This window comes from Prionailurus viverrinus, chromosome A3 (genome assembly GCF_022837055.1).
Source record: "Prionailurus viverrinus isolate Anna chromosome A3, UM_Priviv_1.0, whole genome shotgun sequence".
Lineage (NCBI taxonomy): Eukaryota > Metazoa > Chordata > Mammalia > Carnivora > Felidae > Prionailurus > Prionailurus viverrinus.
This window is the reverse complement of record NC_062563.1, coordinates 327,168-353,697: the sequence shown is the minus strand read 5'-3', so window position 1 is coordinate 353,697 and position 26,530 is coordinate 327,168. Positions and strand designations below refer to the sequence as shown.

At 59.6% G+C, this 26,530-nt stretch overlaps 3 protein-coding genes across 15 annotated transcripts; 1 reads left to right on the top strand and 2 right to left on the bottom strand.

The window, feature by feature from the left end:
• Positions 1 to 170: 170 nt before the first annotated feature.
• Positions 171 to 6,284, bottom strand: RGS19 (regulator of G protein signaling 19). 5 transcript variants are annotated; one of them, XM_047851680.1, is made up of 7 exons: positions 6,154 to 6,280; positions 5,572 to 5,701; positions 3,008 to 3,107; positions 2,718 to 2,839; positions 1,324 to 1,398; positions 1,006 to 1,240; positions 171 to 909 (listed from the first exon to the last, which is right to left on the bottom strand). In XM_047851680.1, exons 3-7 carry the CDS (start codon positions 3,035 to 3,037, stop codon positions 718 to 720), a joined length of 654 nt encoding a protein of 217 aa, XP_047707636.1. In that variant the 5' UTR covers positions 3,038 to 3,107; positions 5,572 to 5,701; positions 6,154 to 6,280; the 3' UTR covers positions 171 to 717. The 5 variants fall into 5 exon arrangements, with proteins under 5 accessions (XP_047707636.1, XP_047707637.1, XP_047707640.1 ...); XM_047851681.1 differs by lacking the exon at positions 5,572 to 5,701 and having other exon boundaries at positions 6,154 to 6,284; XM_047851684.1 differs by lacking the exon at positions 3,008 to 3,107.
• Positions 5,673 to 26,058, top strand: OPRL1 (opioid related nociceptin receptor 1). Of its 8 annotated transcripts, none has more exons than XM_047851671.1 (7): positions 14,948 to 14,977; positions 15,343 to 16,705; positions 16,972 to 17,038; positions 17,547 to 17,812; positions 18,318 to 18,582; positions 23,346 to 23,701; positions 23,798 to 26,058. In XM_047851671.1, exons 5-7 carry the CDS (start codon positions 18,350 to 18,352, stop codon positions 24,319 to 24,321), a joined length of 1,113 nt encoding a protein of 370 aa, XP_047707627.1. In that variant the 5' UTR covers positions 14,948 to 14,977; positions 15,343 to 16,705; positions 16,972 to 17,038; positions 17,547 to 17,812; positions 18,318 to 18,349; the 3' UTR covers positions 24,322 to 26,058. The 8 variants fall into 8 exon arrangements, with proteins under 8 accessions (XP_047707632.1, XP_047707627.1, XP_047707633.1 ...); XM_047851675.1 differs by lacking the exon at positions 14,948 to 14,977 and having other exon boundaries at positions 15,160 to 15,575; positions 16,622 to 16,705; XM_047851672.1 differs by lacking the exon at positions 14,948 to 14,977 and having other exon boundaries at positions 15,160 to 15,575; positions 15,745 to 16,705.
• On the bottom strand, positions 7,885 to 11,793 carry LKAAEAR1 (LKAAEAR motif containing 1). Of its 2 annotated transcripts, XM_047851686.1 has the most exons (7): positions 11,589 to 11,667; positions 10,999 to 11,103; positions 10,429 to 10,830; positions 10,113 to 10,235; positions 9,902 to 9,994; positions 8,284 to 8,429; positions 7,885 to 7,929 (listed from the first exon to the last, which is right to left on the bottom strand). In XM_047851686.1, exons 3-5 carry the CDS (start codon positions 10,816 to 10,818, stop codon positions 9,935 to 9,937), a joined length of 573 nt encoding a protein of 190 aa, XP_047707642.1. In that variant the 5' UTR covers positions 10,819 to 10,830; positions 10,999 to 11,103; positions 11,589 to 11,667; the 3' UTR covers positions 7,885 to 7,929; positions 8,284 to 8,429; positions 9,902 to 9,934. The 2 variants fall into 2 exon arrangements, with proteins under 2 accessions (XP_047707642.1, XP_047707641.1); XM_047851685.1 differs by lacking the exons at positions 7,885 to 7,929; positions 11,589 to 11,667 and adding an exon at positions 11,746 to 11,793 and having other exon boundaries at positions 8,378 to 8,429; positions 9,886 to 9,994.
• Positions 26,059 to 26,530: the final 472 nt, after the last annotated feature.

Sequence of the window (26,530 nt, the reverse complement as noted above, 5' to 3'; positions counted from 1 at the left end):
GCCCACCGGGGCCAGGTGTCCTTGGAGCCCGCTGCTCCCTGCTCTAGGTTTGGGACAATTCATTCTCTAATCTCCCACCCCCAAATGTGGAAAGAAAGGAGAGACTTTTGCTTTAAAAATATCTTCAATAAAAGATCCTATTTTGGATGGAGAAGGAATGGAGATAAATATGAAAACATCTTTTTCATTTTTTTGATAAAATACAGTAAGGACATGTTTCCAGGTTTAAAATTAATGAAAATATAAAAAAGAAACTGGCTCCTGTTGCCTTGAGCCTAGTTCTGAGGTTCTGGGTCTGATCCGGGCGCAGACAGCTTGCATTAGAGGGTCTGTCTCCTCCTGTCACAACTAGACACACAGAGGCTCTACTGCCCACCAAAGGCATTTCTCAAGGTCCCTGGCTGCTTGGGGAGGAGGCCTAAGTGAGGCCGGTGGGTCCACCAGACCCCGTGGGAGGTCTCCCTCTCCCCACGCAGGAGCCCAGCGGGGAGCCTTTTGGGGAGAGACTGCCTGGTGTCAAGAGGCCCTCACGCCTCCCCTCAGCGGGACCTCCGGGTCCCAGGTCCCCGGGGTAGAGAGGGGCTCCTGTCTGGGACTGCCCTCAGGGGTGCTGGGCCCCGCTGGTGTGCGGGACATCCGCGGACGCACACTGGTGCCGGTAAACCGAGTCTGTGCCCGCCAGAGGGGTCCCACGTCTGTGCCGCTGTGGTGGGCAGCCTAGGCCTCGTTGGAGGACTGGGAGCTTCCCTGGAACAGCAGGGCACGGTAGGTGGGGGAGCTGAGGAAGCGCGGGTAGGAGTCCCGGTGCATGAGGGTGTAGATCTGCAGCTGCGCATCGTCGAATGTGTGCGCCGAAGGCTCCTGCATCTTCTTGTTAATGCCTTCCCGCACTCGGGAGTCCAGGCTCACCTGTGGGACAGGATGCCACCGTCAGGGGGCTCAGGAGGCGCCCCCCCACCCCCACCCCCGCCCCCGCCCCCAGCCCTGGTCCACAAGGCCGTGCACCTCCTTGGGGGACAGGATGGACACGTAGTCCTCGTAGATGAGCCTGGCTTTCTCATCCACCACGTGCTGGTTGGCCTCGGCCTTGAGCTCCTCGCAGGCCAGCCAGAAGAGCATGTTCTCCTCGCTGTACTCGGTGCGCAGGAACTCCCGGAACACGCTTCGGCCCGCCGGGCTGTGCATCAGCTTGTCGAACGACTGCGCCCAGCTCCGCACCTCCTCCGGGCTTGGCGTGGCGCTGTGGGCATTCCCCGCCAGGCCGGGTCAGGCGCGCGCCCCCGCCCCCCGGACACGCGCGCGCGCACGGCTGGCCACACCTACCACGCCTCGCAGCTGGGGAGGGGCTGCAGCTTGTTCTCCCGGGAGGCCCGCCACGCTCGCCGCCGCTCTTCGTTCCTAACCGCAGAGGGAAAGGTGGCGCTGGCCTCCTTGGCACACGTGGTCTTGGCGCGCGCGCGCGCACACACACACAGATGTGTTCCACATGAGCGTGTGGCCTGGGGGCTCTCGGCCCGGGTGTAAACCCCCTGCAGGTAGGCAGCCCTGGAGTCTGCTCCCTTCACACCCTCCAGGGAAGGAGTGTCTGCACGGGCTGCCCTTCGCCCCTCCCTCCGGTCTCTCCCCTGGGGCCAAGGCAGTTTCACCGGTGCTGGGGGGAGACCTTTACCGTCTTGTAGCCTTTGGGACTTCACAGATTCCTGGTGTGCCCCTCCCTTCCTGGCCCGACCTCAGCCCCGACTCCTTTCTCCCAGAGGCCCCAGCTGATGCAGTAGGAAAGCCCCAGCCTGTGTGGCTGCAGAGTGTGACTGCAGATTCTCCCCAGGGAGCCTTCTTCCCTCCCTTGGCTCCTCACTGCGTCAGTGCTGGCTCCCATATCCGTGCCTCCAGCCAGATCTCTGTAGGGCCAGTGAAATGTCTAACGGACATCTCAAACCCAAACATCCAGACAGACCTGCCCTCTTCCCTTCCCCTGCCTGCTAGACCCCAAACTCTCCCTTGACCCCCGCGGCCCAATTCTCAGTGCGTCCCAATTCTTCATGGCCTCCCACCTCTGCCCTCAGGCCGCCCTTCTCCCGCCTCCGGCTGGAATTGCTCACTGGTCAGCAGATCCCCCTTTGGGTCCACGGCGCTGGCCACTCAACATCCACGAGCTGGAAGCCTGAATAGGACCAGGCCTCTGCAAGGTGTGAAAACTCCCAAGAGCTTCTCCACACTAGAGAAGCCCGTTAGCACGGGGAGGCCCCACAGCTGCCCTCTGGCATGGCCGCTCTGGAAGCCTGTCCCTGTCATCCCTGGGCCGGGTCTCTGCCCAGTGTCCCCCCGCCTAACAGTCTGTAGGACCTGCTTCTGTCTTGTCTTTCTGTAAGTGCCCAGGGCCAGCTTAGGCTGGATCACAGCGGCCTCAATAAGCATGTGCTGAGTAAGCGGACAAATGAGTGCACACACATGTGGGTCGGCCAGGTGCTTGCACATGGACACACCCTCAGGCACACACCGGGCACGAAAGTCACACGTACAGAGGGGTCGGGGCATCGGCGACGGGTCACCAGGGCCCAACAACCCCTGTAGAGAGCTGTGGGCAGCAGAGGCGTCCTGCCTTCAGGTGACCCCTCAGAACCCATCCGAGGGTCCAGCGGCAGGACCCCGGGCCTTATGTCTGCTCAGCCCACCTTCCTTGCTCAGTCCCCTGCCCCCCCGCCCCCATCCCCACGTACCAGGAGCAGCCGCAACAGCAACACCAGCACAAGCAGCAGGGGTTGCGGCTGGGGGCAGCCGGGGGGGCCGCGTCATGACTGGACATCGAGGGGGGCTGGTCTGCCTCCTCTGGCCCTATGTGCTGGTGAGATGGGGGCTTCCTCAGCTCCAGGCCAGAACCCAGGGCCCCGCACACACCTCTTCCCTGACTCCCCTCGGTGGTCGCCCTCCCGGCCTCCCAGGTGTTCAAGGGTCTCCCCCGCCCCCGATCCCACAAAGGGGGGCAGAGACAGGGGTGTAGGTGGTGCACCTGCTTCTCAGTCTCATGCGGGGTGGGCATGGGTGGGTGGTGGAGGCCGCCCCGGCTCCGTGGTGCTGGCTCCGGGACCCTCTCACCACAGCCTGAGAGTCTGAGAAGAGAGGTGGAGGTTCTCCCTGAGAACCTGAGACCACAGTCTCCACTGTCCCCTAGAAGGGGTCCTGAGAGTCTCTCCCTCCTTCCAGGAGCCCTGGGGGGAGCAGCCGCCCGCTTTAGACCACTCTGTTCAGGCTCCTACCTCTGCCCCCAGCCTACACCAGGGCTGTGAGCAGGGGCAGGGGCAGTGAGGGGGGGCCCCAGACGAGATCTCCACAGAAGGTTCCGGGACACCCCCATTTGCTCTGTCCCTGGGAAGCCGGAAGTCTGGGTTCCTCTTTCTTGGTTTCCGGCTCCTGGCCCCTCCCAAGGGGCTGGGGGCCCCCAGGAGTCTGGGGCTGTCAGGTTAACGCATAAGGGTAGCGGTCAGACATTCAGACCCCCTTCCTCAGCTCCCTCTGTTCTGGGTTTTCTGCAGGAGGATTGCTCCTCACTAGGAGTCCAGATTTGCCAGGTGGCCCCGGGGGGGGGGGGGGGTTCCAACATGTCTGCAGCTGACTAGGCCTCCAGCGTGAAGGATCTGACTGGGGCAGGATTTTCTGAGGGTGTGGGAATGCAGCGGGGCATGGGTGAGGAGGGCCTGGGGGCCTGTGGCTCCTTGATCCTGGGCGCTGCCCCTGGCACCCCAACCCTAGCTGGCACCTTACCACAACCAGGGTCTCCCGGCTTCCCTTCCCCCTCCCCTGCCAGGCTGCCGAGGCCAACCGGGCCTGGTGTGCCGGTGCGGGAGGGGAGCGGGGGGGGGGGGGGGACAGCAATGGGCTGGGCTGTCAGAGATGCGGGGTCTCTGGAGGGGGTGAGGGCCAGCCTCCATCTCAGCGTCCACACCCGTGTTTCATGGGGGAGGCGCGCAGGGGGCACTGGGCACCAAAGCCTCAAGTCAGGGTTAGGAGTCTGATCCCCCCACCCCCACCCCAGGGGAGGCCAACCATAGATCCCAGCATCCATGCCAGGGTGGCCCATCAGTGCCCTTGGGGAGCAGTCTTAAATGCCTTTCCACCACCGCATTTGCCTGTGTCCTTCTTGGCCTAGGTGAGGACCCCCAGGGCCTGGGGTGCTCCCCTGCACAGCTGACAAGGGCCCTCCTGAGCCGTCCAGTCCCACCCCCACACCCCCATCTTGGTGGCCAGGAGCCTCGTGACTTGCTTTCACTTTATTTTCTCATTTAACTACCATCCTCCCTGCTGCCCCCCTCCCTCAGCTTGTGGTCTTTTTATCCTTGTTTGGCCCATCTTGGGGTCTTCCAGGGTAGGGGGAGGCGGACGCTCTAGGGTAGGCATCACAGCACAATCAGGTCAGGCAGCTCTGGGAGCAGAGATGCTAGGACTGCATGTGAGCGGCGATCTGAGGCGGCAGTGCCCGAGGTAGGCACTACTTAGGGCCCCCTTTCCTCCCGGGTGCGGGGATGCCGAGGCCCTGATCTGACCCAGAACTAGGGTAAAGTCTAGGGTCCCACAGACTCCCAGCGAGCAGATGGGGAAGCAGCAGCCCCACAGCTTGCCTTTCCCTCAGGGGTCAAGCTTCTAGGGAAGGGAAGGGAAGAAGGGAAGGGAAGGGAAGGGAAGGGGTGTGGCAACTTCTGAGGTCTGGTAGCCAGGCAGAAAACTGCTCTTCCTCCTCTGCGCCCCCACCCACTGTGAGTGGGGGCAGGGCTCTGTCCCCCCTCCACTCCCTAGCACCCGAAGGCTTGGCTCTGAATTGGAGGAGGGGCCCTGTCCGCGGGTGCAGGCCCACGTGCTAGGGGCTCTGAGGCTGGAGGCTGACTTTGGGGTCAATGTCTTCTCTCCTAGCTGCAGGCCTGGGCCTGGCTCCCTGCACCTTCCTGAGGCTGACTGGGGCCACCTGTTTCCGTCCCGTTCCCCCCCCCCCCCCCACTCCGCTCCCCCCAAGGTCACATAAGGCCTGAACTAGGGTCCCTGCTCCTCCCTCATCCTGGCATTTTGCTGGCATTTCCCAGCCCCTTAGGCTCTGGCCCCCAAATCTGGGATGGGAGGGGCTGGACAGGCAGCAAGCCTGGCCTCTGGGGACAGAGAGGCTCCCTTGGGAGCGGCTGCTACTCTGCTCCACAGAAGGAAAAAGAACGTCCCCGAGCCCGCCCAGTCCAAAAAAAGAATAAGAAAATGTGACAATCCCAGAAAAAAATGCCATAACCTTTGGGAGGAGGGTGGACAAAGGGGCTCCACTCCCTGCTTCTGATGGTACTCAGTACCTTTCCTAGGCTACCCCCGTTCAGCTGGTGGGGGAGCCCCTGCCTGGCTCCTCCAAGGCTGGCCAGGTCTTCCTAAGCCTGATGACCCTTGCCCCCACTGCAGAGGTGGGGGCGACCCATTTCTCTCTCTCTTCCTCTCTCTGCTGGCAAGGTCTGGCCTGGTAGAGCTTGTCTCCTTCAGGGGCCCCTTCCTCCAGCCTCTGACGCCCCCACCCCTACCTCAAGGAACTCGCCATGGCGCCCCACTCACCATCGACCCAAAGGCGAGGTGGGGGCGGGAGAGGCCAGGTTCCCTCTGGGCCCCACCCTGGCTGCCGAAGGGGCGTGCACTGCAGCAGCCGGGACTCAAGTCAGACGGCAGGAGGTACTCCTGCGGCGTTCTGGAGGGAGGCCGGCGCCGGGAGCCCCAGATCAGCTGGGGCCGGGGGCGCAGTGCCTCCCCTGCGCCTCGCAGGGTGAGTGGCTGCCAGATCCAAGGGGGCAGGGGTGGGGACAGACAGGGTGTCCCGCCTCGGCCCCTCCCCAACAGGCTGGGCGGGGGGCGGGAGACGCGGAAACCTGGGTTCTTCCGGCCCCCCCCCCTTTGAGCAATCACTTCCCCAGGCTTTGAGCTGCAGAAAAAGGGGAACCGGTTTGCAGCGCCCCCTCCCCCACGCGCGGGGAACTGGCTCCCGTCCCGCCGCGGCCCAGGGTCCACGTGGACCCCGCGGCTGGAGTCCGTGGGGGTGCGGATCGGGGTGCCGGGTCCTGAGGCTCCCGCCCGGGACGGCCCCCGGGCCCCAGGTCGGGAGGGGCAGGGCCGCCGTCCTCGGCGCCGCGCGCGCGCACTCACCGGCCGCGCTCCCGAGCCGCTCGCGCCGCCGCCGCCGGCCCGCGCGCCCCGAGGTCCGGCCCGATAGTCGGGGAGGGGGCGCAGGGTGCAGTGCGCAGGCGCCTCGGCTGCACTTCCCCAAAGCGCGGGGCCGGGACTTCCTCGCGCGGGGAGGCGCCCGGCCCGCCCTGCCAGGCGCGCCCCGCCCCGCGCTCGGCTGGCCTTGCTCCCCACCCGCCCCCTCCCCACGTCCCGTTAGATTCGGCGGGGCACCCAGGTGCCCACCGTCGGTTAGGGTGGCCCGTGGAGACGAGGTGCTAATGATGGGGCCTCTGGACGCAGGGCGGCCTGAAATGGCACTGCAGTAGATGGGGGTGTGGTCGTGTCCTCCACTCTGTTCAGGGGGGCCGGTCCAGCTTTGCCATTCTTGTGGGTGCCCCTGAGACTCTGGTCCAGTGCCTGGGCACAAGAGCCCTTAAGACCCTGCGGTCCTATATGCTCCTTGCCAGCCTGGAAAGGACTGTATAGTGGTTCCTCCAGGCCCGGGCCTAGCCTCCCTGCGACTATGTGCTGTCGCCTGTAAAGTGGGGTTAAGAGCTCACTGGCACAGGGTTCTAGGGGGCTTCCCAAGAAAGGGGGCGTCCTGTGCCCGGGTGCTGGTGGATACTGGCGGTATGGGTTCCTACATCTGGAATCACCAAATGTTCCTGTCTGTGGGGCCTGAGTCTTTTCCAACCCCTCCAGTTGCCCTGAGATGTCCTCAAGCTTAAAGCCACACCCTCCCTTTTGCAACGAATGCCCTGTCCCTTCTCTTTGGCTGACTCTCCTGATATTTTTTGCTCTGTTACAGCTGTCAGTTAAATTTCTTATCCTGGCATGCTTTGGGCCAGTGCCAGAGCAGCCCTGACGCTGCTCTGGAAATGGGCTGCAGAGTGTCTGCGTCCCCCTGGCCTTGGACCATGTGCATCTCCTGTCCCCAGTGCAGGGACTCAGCTCGGTCAGTTCCTGATGCCCGGGTCCCGCTCACAAAATGCCTTCCAATTGCACAAGCCGATATGCACACGCTTTTCAGAACTGTTCTTCAAGATGTAAAGGGAAGTGGAGATTTTGTATGTGCTCTTCATTCGGCGGTCATCTGGGTGCTCCCTGTGCGCCAGGCGGTGGCACCTAACAGTAAGTCAGACAGGCCAGCCCTGGAGCAGACAAGAAACAGACTGGCAGACTGGGTGAGAGGTGAGGAGGGCTAAGGAGAGCCATACAGCCAAGGAGGGGGGTGTCCTTCAGCAAAGGACAGTGTTGGCAGGACAGCAGTGCGGGGGCCTGGGAGAGTGGGGGCCGCGCTGGAGGAGAGGGTGGCACAAGGTCAGGGAGGCGAGAGGGGCCCTGGGGGCTGGGGTGCCTCTTGACGCTGTGTGCCCAGAGGCCTCGGCTGGCGTGGCCACAGAGCTATCTGGCTGACGGGCTGGCCAGGGGAGGCCAGAGGCCAGAAGCTTCTTATTTAACCTAGGTAACAGTCCTGAGAGGTGGGTCCTACAAGGACAGGTCAGCACCTGGTCAGTGTCACACAGCCACACGGATCCCACTGTGCCTGGTGTGGAGTCTCCACCCACCTCCTGAGAGATGTGTGGGGCAGCTGACCAAGTGTGGGGTCACACGCTTCTCCCTGCACTCTTGGCACTCTACACCGTCTCTGCCCTCCCAGCCCTCCATACACTGTACCTCCTCTGGCCACTTGGCTGTGCACTCTGTTCCCCTTGCCCTGGCCTTTCTGGGTCTCCTGCACCTCCTCCGGTGAGCCTGTCTCAACAGAGAGTGCCCCATATTCCATGGGAGGGATCCAGATGGGCTGGGAAGGAACTGGTTCAAAGCCATGCAGCAGATAATGGTGGACATGGGACTTGAACCCAGCACTCGCTGTCCAGAGCATGAGCAGGATCCCAGCTCCAGGACCAACCTGATCCCTTACACTCCCCAGGACATTGAGTCCTGGCCCACATGCTGCACTCTCCCATAGCAGAAGCCTCTTCTGGGCCCGGCAGAAATGTCCTCAGCCACTTTCCCTGGATTCCTCTGCAGAGCTAGGGCCCCTTCCCTGGTGCAGCGATCTCCCCCCCCCCCCCCCCACCCCGTGCCAGCTCGATGCAGAGCTACCTGTGAGGCCTCTTGCTGGTCTTCTCAGGGCTTTGTGTGTCTGTCTTGTGCCTCTGTCCTCTTGTGTTTGCCTGATGCAGAGTGACCATACCCTTATGGGACACTCACTGTGTTCACTCACAGCCCGGGTGAGACCCTCCAGATCTCTATTTTAAAGATAAGGAAATGGAGACTCAGACAAGTGACGAAATGAAATACGTGTTTACCAAGCAGAGGAAATCATCCTAGGTGATCAGCACATCCCCAAGGGACAGGATGCTTGGGTCCATATCGCAAGGGGGCTTGGCCAGGGGAGTCAGGGCTGGCTATCAGCCTCCTCGTTCGTGTCCGGGTGTAAGTGGCCACCACTCCTGGACAGAGATCTCTGTCCTCAGCCCAAGCCACCTTCTCTTCCCCTGTTTCTCCTTCCCTCTCTCTGCCTAAAAGATCAGCCCCCACCCACAGCTGCCACACACAGCCCTCCCCTCCCTCCCAGAGCTGCCACAGAAGCCAGCTTCCACACACAGTTCTGGGCTTGGATCAAGGCCAGGGCAGCAACAGCCCAGAATGGGTGAAGGGTCAGGTGCAGGGGGAGAAGGGCTTGCTGAGGGCTCAGAGGGCCCACATCCCCATGAGGCTAGGTCCCCGTCCTGAGCCGGGTCAGGGAGGGGCACTCACCACCACTGAGCAGGAGTCTTTGCTGGACCCTGCTCTGACCTCTGTGGGTAAAGCATGACCCCCCCCCCCCCCCAGGATCAGTTCTTTGCTGTGGGCCCACTCAACAGGAGGCCCACTCAGACATGACCTGTCTGAGTTCTTTCAGCCCCCACCTCTGGAGCCGGCTAGACACCAGGAGGGAAGAAAAGGGAAAGATGGCCAAGTTCCAGGCTCTACAAAGAGCTTGTGTCTGGGAGAAGAGTAAGCTCTCTAAGGGGAGACATATCCAGAAACTTGGGAGACTCTTCAGAGTCCAGAGGGTTTGCAGGAAGTGGGTTTGCCAGAATGGGACACGGGGAGGGGGGGGGGGGTTCCTTCCCGTATGCGTGCGCGCGTGTGCGTGCGGCTTAAGGGGGATGGAACAGAACTGAAGAGGTCATTCAGGATGGTAAGGTGGTTTTCTGTGGGGTAGTGCAGGCCTCCCTGAGGGGGTCTCCCCTTCCCCAGTCTCCGTCCTCTGGAGGACCTCCTGGGCACGGCTGGTTCCAAAGACCACCTTTGGCTTGTGCAGTCACTCTCCCTGCCCAGAAGGCCACCCTCCTCTCTGATCCCTGATGGAATGACCCCCAACCCGGGGTCCCACTTGGGCCCCACTTTCTCCCCGAGGTTGCTCTTCTTCTGGAGGTGTGACCGTTGCCCATCAGATTCTTACTCCTGTCCCCTCAGACTGGGGGCTCTCACAGACTTGCAGGACACCAGGTTGCCGGATGGGGACAGCCCCAGGGCTTGAGGGATCATCAGCGTCCTCTGCTGATCTGACGCCTGCCCACTTGCACACTTCTACTTTGTTGGAGGGGCCCCCCTCTGTGTCTCCCGATGTCTGTGACATCGGACGCAGAGAAGGTGGCATCCATACCCGCCCCCCCCTCCCTCCCCGGGGAACCTGGAGAGAGGGGTCTTAATGACCAGGCGGCGCTTGAACCGTGAGAACTTTATGTGGAAGGGTGGGGCCGCATCAACGTGGGAAGACGCTGCCGTCAACTTTCTCCTCCAGGATGGTCTCCACGCGCCTCCTCTGTGGGGCGAGAGCGGCTGGGGCCAGGTGTGCGGGGACGCGGGCCGGGACGCACCCCCCCCCCCCCGCGCTCCACCCCCCCCCCCCGCGCTCCACCCCCTCCCGGGCTTGTGGGCACCTCTTGACGATCCAGGGGGTCCGGGATCCGCGTGGGCTTCAGCTGCGGCGGTAGGAACAGCTCCAGCCGGATGGCGGCGCGCGCGGACTTCTGCTGCGAGGTGAGGAGCGAGATCTCCTCCGCCTGCGGGTCGTGGGGCGGGGGTTCGGGTCTCCAAGCCTCCGCGATGTTTTGCCCTAGCTCCGCCCGCCGCCTCCTGCAGGGCGCCCCCCACCCCCACCCCCACCCCTTTCCTCGGGGCACCCGGGCTGGTGTCCCCTCCCCGCCCCGCAACCCTCTCGCCTGCGCGCCCCTTCCTTCCGGCCCCGAGCCTCACCCGCATGCGGATGTAGCGCAGCCGCAAGGCGCGGATTCGTCCCCGGGCCTCGGCTGCCTTGAGGACGCCGAGGAGCCGGTCCTGGCGCACGCCGGGCGGCTCCGGTGACTGCGTCCACGCACGCGGGTCGGGCATACGGCTCCCCAGCTCCACTGACTCGCGCGGGAAGATAGAGGCGGCCGCGCCCACGTCCTCAAGATGGTCACCGAAGAGCAGGTGGCGGTGACGCTGCGCGGGGCTCATGGCCGCCAGCCCCTCCAGCGTCAGGGCCCACCCTGGCTTGGGGGGTTGCGCCGCGGGCGCCCCCCGGGCGCGTTCCTCAAGGGACCCCTTGCCGGTTCGCTCCCGCGGGCCCCGGAGCCCGGCCTCCTTCTCTGCTGGCGACTGCATGCTCGGCCCGCTCTGCCGAGGGAAGAGTGAGTCCCACTGGCACCGGCCCGGCCCCCCCCCCCCCCCCCCCCCCGTTGTGCGCTCCCAGCTCTGGCCCTTCTAGATTCCCCGCAGCTGGCCTTAGGTCCTGCACCTGCAGACTCAGCACCTTTGCGCGGGCCTAGCACCCGTCCTCCTTACCCCTGCTGTCAACCAGACATTTCTGATCCACCGAGTTTCAGAAAATTCCCTTCCTGCCCACCGGCTGGTTCTCTGTCCACTGAGAAAATGCGGAGACCTGGGGCCCTACCCAGGGTAGAGAACATGTTAAGCTTGGCAGGCCCTTCCCCACAATTCTGGGACCCTCAGTGTGCCCCAGTCCCCCATGTCTGTGGTTGACGGTCAGTCAGCAAACCCCCAGTCTCCCCCCGCCCCCGCACTGCAACTCCGGGAGCGGGGGGGGGGGGGGGGGGGGGGGGGGGGCGGGTTGCTCTACTTGGCCTTAGTGTTAGGGGCTGGAGATGAGAGTAGGTGGGCTTCCGTTTTGCCCTGGGCAGAGGACTCGTGTCCTTCTGGGAGGTGTCTGTGGGAGGCGGAAAGCAACTTGGACAGTTGCTGCCCTGGACGTGTTTGGGGGAACCCTGTCTTCCTAGCCTGTCCCCTGCTGGGTCTAGATGACAGCAGAGCCCACGGAGGTGATAGGGCGGGGAGGGCCCACGAGAGAGGAGACGGGAACGCCCAGGGCGCCTGGTTCAGCCCTGAAGGACTCCTTCCTTCCGAGCCCACAGCACCTCAGGCCCCGGACCCTGGGCCAGGTTCTGGCCCACTGTGGGCCGCAGGCAGAGCCACACAACGTGGCATTTGCCGGAGGCCATCACCCTCCCGCAACTCATTCTTGCCACATTGGTCGAGGGGCCGGCTCTTGTCCCCCATCGGTACACCCCATACTTTCCGCCTTCCGGGGTCTGAGCCTCCAACTGAGCCCTGACTCTCCTGGACTTGTTGACGCGGTTGCCTGGCAACCGGGAGTCCCGCCCTCCCCCTGCACGGCGGGGGCGGGCCTGCCCCTGGGGAGGGAGGGGCACCGGCAGAGTCAGGGTCCAGGTGCTTGGAGGGCGCCCACATCCGACGGGCGAAATCCCTGCAGCAGACCCGAGGAGGTGACCGCCAGTTTTTCCAGCCCGGGTGCCCTTTCTTTCCTTTCTGGGAGCCCCAAACGTACTCTTCTGGGAGCTGTGGTCCCAGCTTCCAGGCTGGAGAAGTCTTTGGGGACTGGCTTTGGGGGCAGAGGGCGTAGCAATGAGACCTTCCTGTCTGATACGCGTTCTCCGCTGCTGGACCCAAAAGGGCTCTCACCGCCACTGTCGTTCACAGGGAAGGGAAACTGGGGCAGAGCTCAGGAGGACACCTACCCTCTTCCAGGGCAAGTTTGGAGTCTCAGGGGTCCCCGCAAGACCGGAGCCAGGTTTTCCCGAACTCTAAATTTCTGGGTCCTGGTTCCTATATTTCTGTAATGTATTTGTTAGTGTCATCATGTTTCATAACTAACTCACTTCTCAATTTATTAATTCTATAACTCATGCATGCACTCATCAGTTTATTCTAGAATTCATTAATTCAGGGGCCCCTGGGTGGCTCAGTGGGTTAAGCAAATGACTTCACTCACAGTTGGTGAGTTTGAGCCCTGCATGGGGCTCTCTGCTGTCAGCACAGAGCCCACTTCGGATCCTCAGTCTCTGCTCGCTCTCTCTCTCAAAAAATAAATACAGGGGCGCCTGGGTGGCGCAGTCGGTTAAGCGTCCGACTTCAGCCAGGTCACGATCTCGCGGTCCGTGAGTTCGAGCCCCGCGCCAGGCTCTGGGCTGATGGCTCAGAGCCTGGAGCCTGTTTCCGATTCTGTGTCTCCCTCTCTCTCTGCCCCTCCCCTGTTCATGCTCTGTCTCTCTCTGTCCCAAAAATAAATAAACGTTGAAAAAAAAAATTAAAAAAAATAAATACAAACATTAAAAAAAAACCCTTTAGAACTCATTAATTCATGTGCTGGTGCTACATTAGGCTAAAATTGTTGCATTAAGTCCACAATTCGTTATGGTGCATGCACAACTCTCCCCTTCATTCACGGTCGTGTGCCAAGGATGATGATGCCTTTTTGGGGGTTCAGGACCTGCGGCCCTGAGGTGGGAACTGTCCTGGGGATGGGGTCTCAACTGAGACCTGGCCTTTGTGCAGGAGCGTGTTGACGGTTCACCTTGTTTTTGGGAGCTTCCTCTGGCTTCCTGGTGAAAGGGTAAACTATGACTTTGTGCCCCTGTACATCAGAGCCTGCACCAGCCCCAAGCTCCATGGAATGACTGTCCATCCTTCTGGCCCCCAAGGCTTTGCACAAGCTCTTCCTGGGGTGCTGCCCCTTCCCGCCCAGCACGTGCCTTTGGGGTGTGGTCTGGGCCTTGAGATTCAGCACCAGCCTTGGGGCTTGTTGAAGACACAGGCCTCTGGGATCCAGAAGCAGCGACGGCTTAGGGAGTCTGATGTAGCAGGCCACTTCCTCCAGGAAGTCCTCCCGATATCCACAGCTAGGCAGGGGCTGCCTCAGGTTCAACTCTGTGCTTCCACCCCGGTGAGTGCTGTGAGACGGGGATCTTGGCCCTCCTCTCAGCTTCCCAGGTCTGGGCCAGGAGCATTCCAGAAGGGGAGTTACTTGCTGGCTTCTGGCAGTGGAGGGGGGTTTATAGGGCCAGTGGGAGCTGCTCTCCTGCAAGAAGGGACTTGTAACTTTCCCTCTGTTTTTGTAGGACTGAAAACCCTTGATACCCCTCCTCCCTAATCCTTGGAGGGCTTGGTGCCTGCACAGCTCATATTCCTGACAGCAGCTTCTTGGGGCTCCTCCTCTGCACGCCCTGCAGTTTCCTGGGGAGGGGGGGCGGGGAGGGGGGGTGGGGCGGGGGAGGGGGGGTGGGGCGGGGATCCCCAAGTGTCTAGGGCCCAGTAGCTGTGCGAGGCCACCAGATAGGTGTCTCCCACCTATTTCTGTGCCCAGGACTCGTCTGTTTTTCAAGGGCTGATGGGAATGCTGGGATCTAAAAGCATTTTGACTGCTGCCAAAGCCTGAGAATAAAACTCCAAAAAAAATTAAGACGCTTGTGAAGTGACTACAAAATTTAACATTATATTGAAAATGTACAGGTCAATTCTTTTGTTGCCATATATAAATATTATAAAGTCAAAGTCACACAAAGTAATTTATTATGATGAAACTCACAACCGATAAAATCCTTCCATTTTGGTTTTTTCTTAGGGGCACCTGGGTGGCTCAGTAGGTTAAGCATCTGACTCTTGATCTTGGCTCAGGTCATGATCTCACAGTTTGAGGGTTCGAGTCCCGCACTATCAGCGTGGAGCCTGCTTGGGATCCTCTCTCTCTCTCTCTCTCTCTCTCTCTCTGTCCCTCCCCTGCTTGTGCTCGTGTGCACATGCACGTTCTTTCTCTTTTAAAAAAGTGGATGAATAAACTAAAAAAAAAATATCCTTGGAGGCGTCTGGGTGGTTCACTGGGTGGCTCAGTCTAAGCATCAGACTCTTGATTTCGGGTCAGGTCATGATCTCTGGGTTTGTGGGATTGAGCCCCGCGACGGGCTCCCCACTGAGCGTGGAACCTGTTTGAGATTCTCCTTCTCTCTCTGCTCCTTCCCTACTTGGGTGTGCACTTTCTCAAAATAAATAAATAAATAAACTTGAAAGAAAGAGTCCTTTCACTTTTAATTTAATTTTTTTTAGGATTTATTTATTTTTGAGAGAGTATAAATGAGGAAGGGGCAGAAAGGGGCAGAAGATCTGAGGCAGGCTCTGTGCTGACAGCAGTGAGCCCTGCATGGGGCCTGAACTCACAAACCTTGAGACCTGATCTGAGCCAAAGTCGGATGCTCAACCAACTGAGCCACCCAGGAACCTGGGCCTTTAACTTAAAAAAAAATTTTTTTTTAACGTTTGTTCAGTTTTGAGAACAGACAGAGACAGTGCATGAGCAGGGAAGGGGCAGAGAGAGAGACACAGAATCCGAAGCAGGCTCCAGGCTCTGAGCTGTCAGCACAGAGCTCGACGCGGGGCTCGAACTCACCAACCGTGAGATTGTGACCTGAGCCAAAGTCGGACGCTCAACTGCTCCACCGACTGAGCCCCCCAGGTGCCCCAGGGTCTTTCGCTTTTTTTTTATTATTTAAAAAAAATTTTTTTTCAATGTTTTTATTTATTTTTGGGACAGAGAGAGACAGAGCATGAACGGGGGAGGGGCGGAGAGAGAGGGAGACACAGAATCGGAAACAGGCTCCAAGCCATCAGCCCAGAGCCCGACGCGGGACTCGAACTCACGGACCGCGAGATCGTGACCTGGCCGAAGTCGGACGCTTAACCGACTGCGCCACCCAGGTGCCCCAGGGTCTTTCGCTTTTTAACAGCAAAAATGACCTGGGGACTGAATTCCCCGAGGGGAGGGCAGCTGCTCCCTGTTAGGCTCTGGTGACTTTGCTTGGATTCCTGTGCCGCGCCCAGGGGTAGCAAAGCACCCAGAGATGGACGGAAGCAGACGGCGAGCCTGCCCGAGGCCACGAGTAGCGGCGTTTCCGGGCTGTGACTCACTGGGCAAGAGTGAGGTGCATTCGCCCCACTTTGTGGGTGGAAATCTCTCTGGGACCAAGTCCTGCCACAAATTCCCATGACTCCTGAGTGCAGCCCAGGCAGCTACAACCATAATTTGTGGACATGCGTTCTGTGCCGTCATTCACGTAAGCCGCATGCCTTGGGCTGTCCCTGGTGCCCCTGTGTGTTTCGTTTTGCCTGCATATGATGTGAGTTTGAGTTGTCCTGCTTTGATACCAATGCTGTCTCACATAACGTGTCCCTTGCTGTCCCATGTGTGACACATGTGTTCTGTGTCTTACCCTGGCTGTGCAGGGGCTATTTCCTCGGTGCTGCCAGCTCCCTTTGTGGGAGCCCTTTAGGGTCCAAGGCTGGGCCGCTGTCACACCCAGGGAGTACAGTCAGCATTCCAGCCTGACCCCCCACGGGCCAGGTGACCAAGCCTGACCTTCGGCTGAGACTATCCGTGTGAGGGGCCAGGTATCTGCTTCCAGCCGTCCTTAGCACTGGGTGCATTGGGTGCACTCTCACGGGATACCTTTCCAGACCAGCCTCATGGCCCTTCCTTCCCCTAGTCTGTGCCGGAGCTGGGAGGCAGCTGGAGGCCATTATGAAACGAGCTCTGTGGGCCGGTGAGCAGGCAGGTGGGCGCAGGCAGCGGGGGCAGGAGGGGCTGGGATTGGCTGCTCAGACCTCGGTCAGCCCGGCTGGGGGAGGCTGCAGGAGGCCAAGCCTGGCCTCCTTGGGTTCCTGCCCCTGCTGGGCTCCCGAGGTCAGCAGGATCAAACTTCAAGCTTCACCTGGAGAGTGTGGTGCTCGTGTGTGGCCCCTGGGTGTCTGAAGGCCTTGATCTGTGTGTCCGCCTGTTCTGTCCCGTCTACTCATGTGCCTTGAGTGCACGTTGGCGTGGGTTCACGTGTGTGTGGTCCGTGTGTTTGTGCCTGCGGGTGTCTGTGCATTTCTGAGCATGAGCTTGTGTTTGTGTGTTCACTCGTGTGCCTGTTTGGGCATCTTTGTGTGTGTGCGTGCAAGCACGTGAGCCTGTGTCCTGAGTGTCCCTGTGGGTGTGCCCCATGTCTCCACACGTGTCCCTGAGTCAGCCGCAGTGAAGATGCAGAGATAAGCCCTGGGGGACAGCTTAGGATGCTGAGTCCCGGGGCATCTGCTTGCCCTGTCCTCTCTGATTTGCCAGGTATCCTAGCGACGCTGCTGCCAGTCGCCTAGCAACCAGGTCCCCATCCTTGGAGACGGATGCTCCAAGCAGGGTCTGGGCTATGTGAGTAGAGCCTGTGCAGGAAGAATGACCCCATGATTGCAAGGCTGGTAGCTGATCTGAGAGATCTCCCACACGGCATGTGACCCCAGGGCTGGGAAGGAGGCAGCCCCACCGGAGCCCTTTGGCTGCGTCCGTGTGGGGGCCCAGGCTGTGACGGAATGATGCTCAGATGTTGCCCTGGGACCCTGCTGTGGCGAGACGCCCTTGGGGTGTCTCAAAGCTGCAGGTGGATCTGGGTTTGAGCCCTGTCTCTGCTACTTTGACAGGTGACTTCACACCTCTGAGGCTTAATGCTCCTGTCTGCACGAAGGTGATGCTGATGACAATGAGCCGGTATGATGGGGACGGATGAGCTCGCGTTCATGACGGACGTGCGGGGCACACAGCAGGGACACAGGGTGCACAGTAGAGTCTAGGCGTCTCGTCTACAAGGCTCTGATCCTCTTGGGGCTGGCTGGGCGGGGGCACTGTGTATCCACCTACCTACCTATTGGCCTGCTGTGCCTCAGTTCCCCTGGAGCCCAGCTGAGGGTGCTGTTCTGGGCACAGAGTGCAGACGGAGGCTGGTCTGAGCCTGTCCTAGGCAGTGTCTCTGTGTGTGAGACAAGCCCCCATGTCTGTGTCCCAGTCTGTGTGTGCACCTACCTGTGTCTCCATCCCGTGTGTCCACTCTGTCTCTGTCCCGTGTCTCTGTGTCTGTCCCCCGTGCCCGTCCCCGAGTCCCCGTGCATCCTTGTGTGTATGTCTGTGCCCCGGCTCAGTTCCTGTGTCCGTGTGTCGGAGCCCGTCTGTCATTCATCTCTAAGTGTGTGCCCTGGTCCTTTGGTCTCTCCCCATCCAGTGTGGGGCCTGGTGACCCCCGCCTTCCCTGCGGCCCCCTCCTCCAGCCCGCGTGGCCCCTCCCCCTCAGGAGCAGCAGTCTCCTCCCCATCCCCCAGCTCCGCGCTAGGCTGCTGCGTCTGGTCTGGCAGCTACAGGGAAGGAGCAGCCGCCGCCTGCCGCAGCCCTGTCCAGATCCGGCGCTGAGGGCCGTGGGATCCCAGCCCTGCTCTGCCAGCGCTGACCGTCAGCATCCCCACAGTCTTGGCTCCCACGGAGGTTGCTAAGGTAAGGCCTAAGCTGCTGGGGGCCGGGTGTGGACAGACTGCAGCTCTCAGGCAGGACTGGGGAGGGGTGGGAGGGAGCTGAGTGCTCGATCAGCCTCGGTCCTGTGCTGCAGGTGTTTCTGGGTATGTCTCTGACCCTCTTGTGCCTGTGCGTGCACGAGGTCAGCTTTGGACACCTCTGTGTGTGATGTGTGCACACGGGTGGCCGTGTGTCCATGAGTCCCTGTGGGTGGACACACGTCCCGGAGTGTAACTACATCCACATGCCCCATGTGGGAGTCTACAAGTCTGACGAGACTTACATGCCTCTCTGTGTGTTCCCATCTGTGCATACGTGTCTGCTTGTCTCCATTGTTTCTGTGTGTGGATGTATGCCTCTGCGTCTGTGGCTGCCTGTGTGTATGTGTGGGGGGTCCACGTGCCTGCTGGCCCACACGCACTGTGCTCAGAGGCCTCAGCTGGGTGGGTGTTGGGTGCTGTGGTCATGTGTCCCTGTCCTCTCCTAGGTACCAGGTGGCTTTGCACGCAGGGAGGTGGCATGGAGTCCCTCTTCCCTGCCCCATTTTGGGAGGTCCTCTACGGCAGCCACCTGCAGGGCAACCTGTCCCTCCTGAGCCCCAACCACAGCCTGCTGCCCCCCAACCTGCTGCTCAATGCCAGCCACGGCGCCTTCCTGCCCCTTGGGCTCAAGGTCACCATCGTAGGGCTTTACCTGGCCGTCTGCATTGGGGGACTGCTGGGAAATTGCCTCGTCATGTATGTCATCCTAAGGTAGGCTGGGGACCTGCCAAGGTTCCCTACTGTTGAGTCCCACATTGCTGCAGAGGGGAAACTGAGGCAGGGGGCTGTTTTGGGTGGGCCTGGCAGGTGGGGGGTTCCCACTTTTCCCATTCCATTTCTGGTCATCCTGTCAGGCAGGGTCAGGGTCAGGGTCAGTCCCGAGGTCCTGGATGCTCCGAGTCCTCAGGGTTGGGGCACCTGACTAGGGGGAGAGGGAAAGGATCAGCCCTGCTCACCCCCGTCCTGATAGGGGCAGAGGGTGCATCCGAGCCCCGGACGGACTGTCACTCTGACTCCTGGCAGATAACACTCCCTGACCTGAGCCGCAGGCCAGCTTCCTGGCTGAGCCGCGGCGTGAGGCTCTCCTGGACCTCACCGTGCCCCTAAGAGGCAGCTCTCGCCAGCCGGTTCCGGGGCCCGTGCCGAAGCCCTTGCCTTCAGCTCCAGCATCGTGTTCGCTGCTGCCGTCTGGGCTGACTCCGGCGTGTTTGTGCTCAGAATGGGAAAGCCCCTGTGGCCAAGAGGGGTGGCCGGGAGTGGGGTCGGGGTCCATCGTAGGGGAACAGTGTGGGGATGGTGTGGGAGGAGAGCGTGAGGACGTGCGTATGTGTGTGTGTTCACGTGTGTTCACATGCCCAAGCGTGTACAGGCATGCGCGCACACAAAAGGTGAATGCACACGTGCAGGAGTGCACACAAGTGTGAGCCACACACATACATGTGTGCCTGTGTACATGTATGTGTGGGAGTGGGTGCACACGAGTCAGTGTGCTATATGTGTGCGTGCACGCGTGTGTGGTTTAAAGCGGGGTAGGCATGCACAGCGTATACACACGAGTGTGTGTGTGCACATACGAAAGCATGAGTGTGTGTACATGCACGGTTAGGGTTGTCCGTGCATGTGAACAGGTCCATGTATGTGAGCGTGTGCACGTGTCAACACGGGCGTGTGCACGTATGCGAGTGTGCGCACGCATGTGTGCGAGGTGCATGGTGCACGTGCTCACACAGGGGCCAGGAGGAGCAGCTGGCTGTGCCCAGTGCTGGACCCCGCGCACTGGACTCACACACGTGCCCCTCTGTGGCTGGAGGGTGGGTTGTGGGTGACAAGTGCAGCAACCTGGGGTGGTCTTTTTTTTCTTAAGTCTTATTTATTTTGAGAGAGACAGAGAGACAGAGAGAGGAAGAGAGAATCCCAAGCAGGCCCTGGGCTATCAGCGCAGAGCCCAACCCAGGGCTCGAACTCATGAACTATGAGATCACGACCTGAGCCGAAGTTGGAGGCTTAACCGACTGGGCCACCCGGGCGCCCCGGGGTGGTCTTATTCACTCTTGCTGTCGTCTCTTCTCCGTGTGTCTCCTCCGCACTGTGGCATCAGGACTCTCAGAGCCACATCCTGATTAGAGCAGACAGGGAAGGTTGTCTTGCCCACAGCAGTCCCCAGAGACACTGGTGTGTGGGGCCTGGTCCGAGTATTAGCACAGTGTATTCTGAGCCTGTGGACTGGGGTGGACTGCCTCTGGAGTCATGGACCCCAGCTCCAAGTCCTGCTCTTAAAAAAAAAATTTTTTTTAACGTGTATTCATCTTTGAGAGACAGAGAGAGACAGAGCGTGAGAAGGGGAGGGGCAGAGAGAGAGGGAGACACAGGATCGGAAGCAGGCTCCGGGCTGTCGGCACAGAGCCCGACGCGGGGCTGGAACTCACGAACCTCCAGATTATGACCTGAGCCGAAATCCGACACTCAACCAGCTGAGCCACCCAGGCGCCCCAAGTCCTGCTTTTTTTAAAGATACTTTATTTTTAGAGCAGTTTTAGATTCACAGCAAGATTGAGAAGAAGGTACAGTGATTGCCCATATGCCTCTGCCCCCCAACATGCATGGTCTCCCCTGTTACCAACATCTCCACCAGAATAGTACATTTTATAACGAGTTACAACTCAGTTTTACAATTGAACCTACGTTAACACATCATAATCACCCAAAGCCCATAGTTTACATTATGGTTCACTCTTAGTGTTGTACATCCTGTGGGTTTTGACATGTATCTACCATCATAATATTACACAGAACAGTTTCACTGCCCTAAAAATCTTCTGTGCTCTGCCTGTTCATCCCTCCACACCCCACACCCCCTGGAAACCACTGATATTTTTATTGTCTCTATAGTTTTGCCTTTTCTAGAGTGTTATGTAGTTGGGGTCATACAGCGTGTAGCCTTCTCATGCTGGCTTCTTTCACTGAGGAATATGCACTTAAGTTCTTCCAGATCTTTTCATGTCTTTTTATCACTGAACCATATTCCATTTTCTGGATGGACCACAGTTTACGAATCCATCACCTGCTGAAGGGCATCTTGGTCACTTCCAAGTTTTGGCAATTGTGAATAAAACTGCTATAAACATCTGTGTGCAGGTTTTTATGCAGATACAAGTTTTCAACAACTTTGGGTAAATATCAAGGCGTGTGATTGCTGGATCGTATGGTAAGAGTATGTTTAGTTTTGTAAGAGACCAACGAACTGTCTCCCAAAGTGGCCGCACCGTTTGGCATGCCCGCCGGCAGCGAATGAGAGCTCCCGCCGCCCCACACCCTCACCGGCGTGTGGTGTCAGTGCTCTGGAAATTGCTCGTTCTAAGAGGTGTGTAGCAGAATCTCGTTGCTGTTTTCACTGGTGAGGTGTCTGTTAAAGTCTTTGTTTTCTTATTGTCGAGTTTTAAGCCTTCTTGTGTATTCTGGACAGCAGCCTGCATCAAATGCATCTTTGGCAAATCTTTCCTCCTGTCTGTGGCTCGTCTTCTAGTTCTCTTGATCCTCTCTGCTTTTTTGCCAGCTCTTTTCAAGGCCACTTAGATCCTCTGAGCCTAAGGGTCCTCTTGCATGGAGTGGGGATCAAGATAGCATTTTTGAAATTAAAAAATATTTTAATGTTTATTTATTTTTGAGGGAGAGAGAATGTCAGAGCATGAGCAGGGGAGGGGCGGGGAGAAGAGGGAGACACAGAATCCGAAGCAGGCTCCAGGCTCCGAGATGTCAGCACAGAGCCTGACGCGGGGCTCGAACTCACGGACCGTGAGATCGCGACCTGAGCTGAAGTCGGACGCTTAACTGACTGAGTCGCCCAGGCGCCCCGCATCTTTGAAATTTAAATGAGATAAAATCCATGTGAGAGCTTGGCTCAGGTGTCTGCCACTGTGGTCATTGTTGCTGTTATCTGGTCATAATTAAGGTCTGTTTGTGCTTCTTTCTAATCCTTCTCTGAGAGGCAGCACTGACCCCCAGATTCCCTTATGGCAGCTTAGTTTACAGGGAACATTGGTGTTCCTGGTGACGGCAACATCTTTGGCGTTGTGCGACCACCACCACCACAGTCACCACCACCTTAATTACCACCACTGCCACAACAATCACCATCATCACCACCGTCACCAGCATTCTCTCCACCACCATCCCCACCACAATCACCACCTCCATTGCCACCATCATAACTATTGATTCATTCAACAAGCATTTATTTGCTATTTATTATTTTTTGATAGTTTTTAAAGTTGATTGATCGGGGCGCCTGGGTGGCGCAGTCGGTTAAGCGTCCGACTTCAGCCAGGTCACGATCTCGCGGTCCGGGAGTTCGAGCCCCGCGTCAGGCTCTGTGCTGATGGCTCAGAGCCTGGAGCCTGTTTCCGATTCTGTGTCTCCCTCTCTCTGCCCCTCCCCTGTTCATGCTCTGTCTCTCTCTGTCCCAAAAATAAATAAACGTTGAAAAAAAAATAAAAAAAAAATAATAAAGTTGATTGGTCTATTCTGAAAGAGACACAGACAGTGCGAGTAGGGGAGGGGCAGAGAGAGAGGAGAGAGTCTCAAGCAGTCTCTGCATGGCCAGCGCAGGCTTGATGCGGGGCTTGAACCCATGAAGCCATGAGATCGTGACCTGAGCCCAAACCAAGAGTTGGATGCTTAACCAACTGAGCCACCCAGGCACCCCTATTTATTATTTTTTAAAATATATATTTACTTTTGAGGGACAGAGAGAGAGAGAGGGAGGGAGAGAGAACGAGTGGGGGAGGGGCAGAGAGAGGGGGACAGAGGGTCCCAAACAGGCTCTGCGCTGACAGCCTGATGTGGGGCTCAGACTCATGAACCATGAGATCGTGACCTGAGCCAGTCGGGCACTTAAGCGACTGAGCCACCTAGGTGCCCCACTCGACAGGTGTTTATTCCGTAACTATAAGGTCCCCGGACCTGTCCCTTGGATCCAGCCGGGTCTTGTTAGCACACCTCCCATTTCTGGTGCCGTTTCCTGTCTCTATGGCCGGACCACAACGTGGACCGGAAGGCCTCTGATGTGCTTTCACAGACTCTGGAGCCCTCAGGAACCTCTGGTGTGTCTAGGGCCAATATCGTAGTCCGTGGACCATCTTCAGGAAGACTTGGAAGGCAGGGAGGGGGACTGGTCCTTTTTCTGAAGATTCCTGTCCCCTTGCTCCCACGTGGAGTCACAGGGGTGCTCTGCTGCCGCCTGACATCCCAGCCTTCCCAAAGCGGACCGGTTTGGGGGTTCGGAAGCCTTCTGTGTGTGCCAGAAGCACAGTTTTGTGCCCCAAGTCCCTCGTGCCGGGCCTGGGGGCCCGCCTTCCCACACGGGTCTCGGGGCGGGTGCTCCTGGTGGTGGCAACAAGAAAGGCCCCCGGGCCTCCGCCGCCGGGTCCAGCCAGAGGGACTGGGCCAGGTCTTCCTTCCCCCTGTGCTCTCCGCAGGCACACCAAGATGAAGACAGCCACCAACATTTACATCTTTAACCTGGCTCTGGCGGACACTTTGGTGCTGCTGACGCTGCCCTTCCAGGGCACAGATGTCCTCCTGGGCTTCTGGCCATTTGGAAATGCCCTGTGCAAGACCGTCATTGCCATCGACTATTACAACATGTTTACCAGCACCTTCACGCTGACCGCCATGAGCGTGGACCGCTATGTAGCCATCTGCCACCCCATCCGCGCTCTCGATGTCCGGACGTCCAGCAAGGCCCAGGCCGTCAACGTGGCCATCTGGGCTCTGGCGTCTGTCGTGGGGGTTCCTGTCGCCATCATGGGCTCGGCGCAGGTCGAGGACGAAGGTCGGTGGGTGGCCCCCCTCCCCCGTGCTGTCGTCCTCTGGCCCCAGAGGGCCCCGTGCCGGCTCGCTCACCCTGACCCTGTGTTTCTCCCTGCAGAGATTGAGTGTCTCGTGGAGGTCCCCGCCCCACAGGACTACTGGGGCCCCGTGTTTGCCATCGGCATCTTCCTCTTCTCCTTCATCATCCCCGTGCTCATCATCTCCATCTGCTACAGCCTCATGATCCGGCGGCTGCGTGGCGTCCGCCTGCTGTCCGGCTCCCGGGAGAAGGACCGGAACTTGAGGCGCATCACGCGGCTGGTGCTGGTGGTGGTGGCGGTGTTCGTGGGCTGCTGGACGCCCGTCCAGGTCTTCGTGCTGGTCCAAGGGCTGGGCGTTCAGCCGGGCAGTGAGACCGCAGTGGCCGTCCTGCGTTTCTGCACGGCCCTTGGCTACGTCAACAGCTGCCTCAACCCCATCCTCTACGCTTTCTTGGACGAGAATTTCAAGGCCTGCTTCCGAAAGTTCTGCTGTGCTCCTGCCCTGCGCCGGGAGATGCAGGTGTCTGACCGTGTGCGCAGCATTGCCAAGGATGTGGCCCTCGCCTGCAAGACCTCCGAGACAGTACCACGGCCCGCATGACTAGGCGTGGACCTGCCCATGGTGCCTGTCAGCCCACAGAGCCCGTCCACACCCAACACGGAGCTCACCCAGGTCACCGCTCTCTAGGCTGACGGCAACCTGAGCCCTGAGCGTCGCCGGACTCACAGACTTCACCGTGGCTTCAGAGGGCCCAGTGACATCATGGGACAGGTCAGACTACAGCTGCCCTCCGGGTTCAGGGTGGAGAGGGGACGCGAGGACCCACCGGTGACCAGAGCGCACGCCAACTCTCCTATGCGCCTCGGGACCCTTCTGGCCTCTGCCCCACCACGCCCTGTGCGCTCTTGGCGTGCACACACCTGGAGGCGTAACAGCAGCGTGCCCACCCCGTGCCCCTGCGCGGCGTGCCGTCTGCGTGGAGCCCTGCCGCGTCTCCTTGGGCTTGGAACCGACTGGAGGGCTGCAAGGCGTCCGCGGGCAGCGGGGCTTGGAGCCGCTGGCACGGACTTGCCTGCGCCTCAGCTGCTCCCCTTCTTGTCCCCCACCTGCCTCTCAGCGGCTTTTCCCTCCAGAAGCGCCAAGAACTGTCAGCCTCAGCGCGTGCAGAGGCGGCTCAGAAGGCCTGTGGGCTGCTTGATCACCTCAGGCCGCTGTTTCTTTTTTAAAATGTCTTCTTTAAAAATTGTATTTCTCTTTTTAGAGAGAGAGAGAGGACGCAAGGCGGGGAGAGGGGCAGAGGGGGAGAAAGAGAATCCCAAGCAGGCTCCGTGCAGAGCCTGACGTGGGGCTCAATCCCACGACCCCCGGACCATGACCCGAGCTGAAATCAAGAGTCGGAAGCTCAACTAACTGAACCACCCAGGTGCCCCCACTCTGTCATTACTGAAACAGCCCTGTGTTCCTGGTCTTGGCTGCTTGGTGCTGGGGAGGGCTCTGCCATGCTCCGTCCGGGGGTCCCTGTGTCCTCCCCGGCTCTCTTGAAATCAGAGGTCAGCAGCCATGCAGCTGGCGGGACCCTGCGCCGTGTTTGGATCCTGGTGGCTTTGGAAGAGGAGTGGCAGTGGGGATGGGGTCTTCTTTGCCTCCCTCCCCCACCAAGTGACTGATTCCTGCTTCATTTACAAGCCTCCCAGTGTCTGTGGGGCAGGTCTGAGCTTCCTGCTGCCGGGACTTACCCTACCTGGGGCCACATCGGGATGGCTTCGCATGCAGAGCTGGTGTAAGGGGTGGGGCTCGACAGGGCCTGCTTGAGCCAAGTGTGAGGACTGTCCAGCTGTGGAAACACTGGAGGGGAGGGTGTCTCCCTGCTGTTGTCACCAGAGAAGCACCCTCCCTGGTCTGCAGATGTAACTGTGGTTTGGTGACTTTGCAAACACTCTTCCTGCAGAGAAACTGTTGAATACTCCCAGCGCTGGACGGACTATTCTGCCTCCACCTGTGAGCTGAGCTGCAGACCTCAGCCAGGTGACCTTAAGCACCTGCAAAGAACACGAAGCACTGACTTTGGGCCGACTTCTCCTGCTTCAGGGAGCCCTGGCCCTGTGGGGTTGCTCCTGGAGAGGATGGGGCTGTGCTGGCTGCAGTGGGGGGGGGGGGGGGGCTCTGGAGACTGCGGCTGCCTCAGCTGGGGCACTGTCCTGCCAAGGCTGCAGGATTTGTGAATTTGTGCTGGTGTAACATGTATCTCCATGTATTTATGCATGCGGCAAGCATGATTTCCCCTACATGTAACCAAACTTGATCATGCCTCTAGGCCCATGGAGGGCCATAATAAACCCTTGCCTCCTGAGCAGGTGTTTTGGGCCCCTGTGGGGTGGGGCTGTTGGGGCCGTGAGTCCTTCCACTCCCTCTGTGCTCCCCACCTGGCCAGGCTCTGGCTTTGAGAAGGGATGTGACCAGTTAGTTCACGATGCCCTGGAGGTCTGTTGCCTTTCCCCCAGCACAAACCGTTTCTCCCTGAACAACTACTGTGCGTCCATCCTGCCCCGGCTGCTAGAGGTTCCCTGCGGGTCCAGTGTGGGGGGTGCTCTTCCCACCTGGGTCACAGGTTCAGCAGACCCCCTGCCTGCCCCAGCCCTTCCCCCTCCCTTGAGCAGGTCTAAGGGGGGTCTTGATGGAAGATGAAAAGACAGCCTCCCCTGGTGGCCCTGAGATGTGGATTCGCCCCCCTGGCCCCTGTGGGGACCCTGTTCTGCCCAGGTTGACTCTACTGGCCGAGGACCCTCTCAGAAAGAGGCCCTCAGAGGGG

Bases quoted from the DNA above. Each gene is read 5' to 3' on its own strand.
- OPRL1 (XM_047851676.1), top strand. From the start codon at position 18,350: ATGGAGTCCCTCTTCCCTGCCCCATTTTGGGAGGTCCTCTACGGCAGC. The intron at 18,583-23,345 runs GTAGGCTGGGGA...TGCTCTCCGCAG, and splicing joins GTCATGTATGTCATCCTAAG to GCACACCAAGATGAAGACAG. The intron at 23,702-23,797 runs GTCGGTGGGTGG...TTCTCCCTGCAG, and splicing joins GGCGCAGGTCGAGGACGAAG to AGATTGAGTGTCTCGTGGAG.
- RGS19 (XM_047851681.1), bottom strand. From the start codon at position 3,037: ATGCCCACCCCGCATGAGACTGAGAAGCAG. The intron at 1,241-1,323 runs GTAGGTGTGGCC...GAATGCCCACAG, and splicing joins CTCCCCAGCTGCGAGGCGTG to CGCCACGCCAAGCCCGGAGG. The intron at 910-1,005 runs GTGCACGGCCTT...CCTGTCCCACAG, and splicing joins CCATCCTGTCCCCCAAGGAG to GTGAGCCTGGACTCCCGAGT.
- LKAAEAR1 (XM_047851685.1), bottom strand. From the start codon at position 10,818: ATGCAGTCGCCAGCAGAGAAGGAGGCCGGGCTCCGGGGCCCGCGGGAG. The intron at 10,236-10,428 runs GTGAGGCTCGGG...CACGACCCGCAG, and splicing joins TGCGCTACATCCGCATGCGG to GCGGAGGAGATCTCGCTCCT. The intron at 9,995-10,112 runs GTGCCCACAAGC...CTCGCCCCACAG, and splicing joins ACCCCCTGGATCGTCAAGAG to AGGAGGCGCGTGGAGACCAT.